Source organism: Gavialis gangeticus, unplaced genomic scaffold (assembly GCF_001723915.1).
Source record: "Gavialis gangeticus isolate Ggan-Ray unplaced genomic scaffold, GavGan_comp1, whole genome shotgun sequence".
Lineage (NCBI taxonomy): Eukaryota > Metazoa > Chordata > Crocodylia > Gavialidae > Gavialis > Gavialis gangeticus.
Window position 1 is genome coordinate 6,134,450 of NW_017728993.1, and position 5,671 is coordinate 6,140,120.

At 45.9% G+C, this 5,671-nt stretch overlaps 1 protein-coding gene across 2 annotated transcripts in view; it reads right to left on the reverse strand.

The window, feature by feature from the left end:
* Positions 1 to 5,671, reverse strand: part of PDE4B (phosphodiesterase 4B) — a 561,637-nt gene that overhangs the window by 93,708 nt on the left and 462,258 nt on the right. For both annotated transcript variants that reach the window (XM_019528432.1, XM_019528433.1), the window contains one exon: positions 1,360 to 1,554. In XM_019528432.1, coding sequence (XP_019383977.1) covers positions 1,360 to 1,554 — 195 coding nt within the window. The remainder of the gene's footprint in view (positions 1 to 1,359; positions 1,555 to 5,671) is intronic.

Below are 5,671 nucleotides of genomic sequence, written 5' to 3' on the forward strand. Positions count from 1 at the left end.
CCCAGACAGTAAGCCCCACACTGTGACCCAGCAAGCAACCCCCAAGCCTGCCACCCCCTCCCCCCATCCTGCAAGCTGCTCCCAGTGCCAGCTTTGTCAGTGTTTGCCGATGCCAGGAGCGGAGGAAGTAAGTTGAGATGAGAGAGAGGCAGGAGGGATGGGGGAGTGGGGGTTGTTCGACTAGAGCTAGGAGGAGTTGAGGGACTAAGAACAGTTCCCGGTCCCTGCGGGTGAGGAGAGAGTCCCCCACATTTCCCAACCCTCCCTGCCAGACCCCACGAGCCTCCTGATCCTGCCAAACCCTCCTGAACCCCAACAACCCCCTAGGGACCATGTCTGTCTCCCTAATCCTCCCCAGCTGCCCCAATCCCTCCCAGATCCTACTTGCCCCCTGATCCCCACAACTGCCCCCCAGCCCTCCCATCCTGACTTACCTTAGATTGGATGGCAATCTAACCTCTCCCTAACTGCCCCGAATGTCTGTATGCAGCCATGATTTAGTGCTGATCTAATGTAGCCAAACTGATCTACAGAAAAAAAATCCCTTCTGTTTCGGGCACCTTTGCCCAGAAATGACATCACTTTAAAATGTACCTCAACATTTTTTTCCTCCTCTATACATCTTTAGAAATATTGGTGTCTTTGCCAAGTATAAGGCAGTCAGTCGCTGGGATAATATTGTTAGCTACAGTGATTTGGTGTCCCTTCTTCATTTAGGAACATGGAAAGGTCTTTCTAATGAGGCCAACTGCTGTTTATACATGCCTCCCTAACAACCAAGCAAAAAAGGCATCAGTAAAACTTTACAATGTATATTTTAAAATAAAACTTGCAATTCATGTAAAAAATGAAAGCTTTAACTAAATTTTGTATTGATCCTGTCTATCAAACTAGCTATCTAGGCTTTATATTCTGCTCTCATCTCTATAAAGTATTGCTAAACAGAATGTAAAAACAAAATATCATATGGAAGCATTTAATATATTTTAATCCAGATAAGTGATTCAGGTAATTGGGTTATAAACAACAGCCAGTCTCATACTGAAAACAAACCGATTTACCTAGAAATAAATCCTAGAAGTGCCATATTGTCAGACGGTGGTTTAGTATTGATTTGCAAAGCTTTCCTTTTAAGCGAAAGAGAAATGGGAAACATTTGTTTAGCAGGTTAAAACAGTGAGTCTTGAGGCTGGGTTGTTAACTCCTGATATACCTCGATTTGTATTGTAAAGCCATTTTGTCTCATAGGTACTCTACCTATAGAAAGTAAATAATTATTACCACTTGAGTGTGCTGAAAGTTGGCAAAGCATTTGGTCTTATTATCAAGTTGAATGATGCATGCTGAGCTGGTACTTACTGCTCACTTGGAAGAGAAGAGTTCCTGGACATAGTCTTTGGTGATAAGTCATAGTCACTGTCCGATCTGTAGAGAAAGGATTCCCTGCGCTGGCTGTGGCCTGGAAAAGTGGTATGCAACACAAGTCCTGATGAAGAGCTGGCCTGGGGGTCCAAAGGACTGCAGCCTGGTGATGGTCCATTTTCCACATCAAAGCTATGAACAAAACATACAATGTCTTACACAGATTTCTTGATACACATTTTCAGGGTATTGTGCAAAACTCTTCAAATTCCCTTACAGATGGCTTTCACATGGTGTAGTTCTGTCAAGTACTGGAGACAGTGTTATACGTGCTTCTGGATGTCATTAGTGGCAATGTCTGCCCTGTATTGCACAAGTGGGTTAGAGAAAGGAGGAGGGCAGAGAGACGTTCTGCATCGGTAGATATCTCTTTATACTCTGTTTGGTGGCCACCTCTCTACCTCCAGCATTCCCTCCAGAAATTTTGCTGAGTTTGGGCAGAATTTGCCCTGAATTAATGCATTTTCCTTCCAACTTCTCCCTTTATTTTCCACAGTCTGTCCTCTGGTTTCATCTTTGCTGAACCCAGTGTATGCTACCTTCTACTCCACACACACAGCTGCTGGATTACTTCAACAGGCTCCATGGTTTTCCTTAAATCTCTCTATGTTTTATACCTGACACACAGTTACAAACTCAGGGCATTTTTACATGCGTTTTGGGACGCAACACCAGGCACTTTAATTAGTGAGCTGTGTGTCACGTGTATCAGCATCCCCACGCTGAAAAAATGGCAGCGGGGAGCTTTAAACTAAAGCTCATTGAACATATTTTATTTCAAGCTGCCCTGCCACCATTTTTTTTAAGTGTGGGGACACATAGGGACGCTGATACACATGATGCAGAAGGCTGCCAGAGCACATCAATTTCCATGCTTCAGCCAACTCAATTAATTGATTAATCGAGTCCGCTCCAATGTGCTGGATTTCAGAGCAGGCATAACAGCAGGCTCTTTGCACATGTGCTGCATCAGAGCAGGCTCCCTGCACATTTTTGGAGCCCCTCATTACCTGAACCTCAGCAATGATCCTGACAACACTATTGTCATGAACACACTATTATGCAACAGGAAATTATCACTGAAGTAGTTGGATGCCAATCAACATGCCATTTTGAAGGTCCTTATTTGTAAAGAAGTTAGAGAACTATGTTATCCATATCCTGGTTCAACTCAGTAACTGCAATCCCCACTGCAGTCAACCACTGATGTAAAATACTGAATTCATTGAGGATTATGACGGCTCAGCAGTTCTGGATGTCAGCTTACTTATTTAACTGCCTAATTCCAGGCAATCAAGTTTGAAGATTGTGGCCTGTAGTGTCACATACATTTCATAGCTTAACCATTATGCCAAATGCTTCTTTAGCTCATCAACCTTCACTCTTGGACTGAGTTTTTATTTTATTTTTTTAAATAAATTTTGTCATCATTTCCATTATACACCCACTTTTGTATGGTTTTATAATTTCACTGTTCCAACATGTGGTGTAAGTCACTTTGGACATTTTAGTAAGAGACACCCCACAAACTCCAGAAGTCAGCAGTTTGGCCCATTTTGGGTGGGCTTTTGGAACGCATCTGACTGACACAAATACCATGTGTGTTGTGATGTCCAAGCAAAGTCAAATGAAATGAGGATGAATTCAATCTGAATTGTCTTGCTTTCGTTAGGTTTCTGTCAAACCCAGATTTATCTCATAGGCCCAGATTGTATTAATCTTACATACAAATAGTAACTGAAACCAATGGGAAGTTTTACATGTGCTCTGGGCAGAGCTGACCCTAACAGCGTGCGGGGCCTGGGGCAAACCAGCCCATGTGGGGCGCCACCCTGCTCCAATCCCACACACCCCACACCTGAAGCATTGGTTGGGGGGTGGGGTAATAGCAAGCAGTTGGATGCGAAGCCAGCGGCAGCAGTGGTGGCTCAGAGTTGCCCAGCTCTGCAGGGTCCTCCACAGCGTGGGGCCTGGAGCAGTCGCCCCAATTCGACCCCCACTAGGGACAGCCCCGGCTCTGGGGGTGGGGAGGGCGGTGCCACAGCATCTCGTGTATCAGCACGATTGCACTTCAAAATGGCAGTGGGGGCACTTGTTCAACGAGCTTTACTTGGAGTACTCCTGTTGCCATTTTGAAGTGTGAGGATGCTGATGCATGAGATGTGGGAGGCTGCTGCAGCATAATTACTAGGCTCCAGCAGACTTGATTAATCGAGCCTGCTGCAATGTGCTGTAATTACAGCATATCAGAGCTGCCTCCCCGCTTGTGTACAGACACCCAGTGTACTAATGAGCAGAGATGAACAAACATGTTACCATTAGTCTAGACCAGTGGTTTTCAACCTGTGGTCCACAGACCCCTGTGGGGTCCACAGACTATGTCTAAGGGGTCCGCAAAAGACGACTATGATCAATCAAATACCCACGCTTACAATTGCAGCAATTTGAATAGACAGCAGCTGTTTTCATTAGCAATGAAAGAAGGATAAACTTTACAACAAATACTTATAAAAGTTTTGCTGGACCATCTCCTCTCCTATTTGCATTGTCCATTACCACATGCTATTTAACCATAAAGGTTAACAGCTCATTCACTTAGAGAAGAACTATGGAGAAAACAGATAAAAAGCAGTGATGGGTGCATGTAAATGGGACCAGACAGTACAAAGGGAGGATGGATCATGCAAAAAGAACCTTGCACTTATGGGTTTTTTTCCAGCATTTATTTCATAAGCTCCTCCTTTAGAAAGCTGTTGTTCATTTCAAAATCAAAAATGAAATCTAATTGTATGCTGCAGTATGGTGGGTGACAGTAATTGTAGTCCCACCAGCCCATGACTCATCCTAGCTCTTCCATGATGCCATTAAGAAGTAAACAATAATAAATATTGTTTAAAAACAAACAACACTTATTTTAATCAGCCACCAGTGCATATGCCTAAACTGAGTATCTGTTTAGTTTTCTTGCTGGAATCTTTGTCCTTATTCCCTCCCTGATGTTTGCTACTTTTATCTATCCGAATGTGCCAGAAGCTGAAAAGTAACTCTTGACAAGGGTAGATTGTCTTTCTATGGCTAGAGACAGAAGTTGCATTTGTTCCAGGACAAGTTGTACCTGGGTTTTCCCAGAACAAAAAAGTCCTGGGATTAGTGTGTACACACAGGGAGTGTCCAGACGAGCAAAAATGTACAGTACGTGGCACTGCAGATCTGTCTGCACGCCACACACCACACATGCAGGCATTCCTTGCACTGCTACTTTGCAGCACTGGTGGGTTTTTGTTTGACCCCGGGAAATCCTGGGTCAAAAAAACCCATGCCAAAAAAAAGCGGGGCGGCACATGTGGCGACAACACATGCCACCCAAAACCGGAGCCTGGCAGGACAGAGTTACACTTGGCTGCTGGCCAGGCTCCCTGCTGCAGCTCCCAAAGGCCCCCAAGGCCCCAGGTTAGGCTGCTGGGGCTAGCACAATTGATGATGACAGCCTCCCCTACTCCACTTGGGGTAACCTGCTGTGTGCCAGAGTGTTCATGGCATGGGCATTCCCCAGGGACAAGAAGCAGTGGCACAAGGTGTGCCACTGCTACTTGTCCCTGGGGAAATGCACATTCCTGTTCATTTGGACGTGCCCACACTGTTCTTCTGTTGCCAGCCCTGGCCATTTTTAAGGGGCCTAGGCCAAGCTGCAAAAGTGTGGCTAAGAAGAAAGTCCCAAAGCCTGTTTCTAAGTGACCATAGCATAAGCCTTTGCAGATGTAAACATTAGGTTGGTCAGCAAAGTAAAGAAAGCCATCCACAGGTCTAACTAAACCAGTAAACAAAATACAATTAAATAGGGGTGCACCGATAGAGACTTTTGGGACCGATATCGATAGCCAATTTTTAAGGAGGCATATTGGTCAATACCGATACCAGCCTGGCAGCTTGGAGAGCTGCATGCAGCTGGTAAGTCTGGTGTGGTGGAAGGAGAGGGGGGAGGGAAGGGGTGTGTGGGTTCTGAGCAAGGCCCCTGCGGTGAGGGGGGAGTGGGGTTGGGGCAAGCACTGTCCAGCTGGAGGAGAGCGGGCGCAGGATAGAACCATGGCTCATCTGGGGGGGCGCAGGGAGCAGGGGGAGGCAGTTCCCAAGCAGCTGTGCACCGCTCATCAGGCAGCTGCTGGTCCAGCACTTGCCTGCTCGTCCAGAGGCTCCCACTGCTGCTCCCACATCTGGGAGGGAATTGTATGTGTGCATGTGTGTGTGTGGG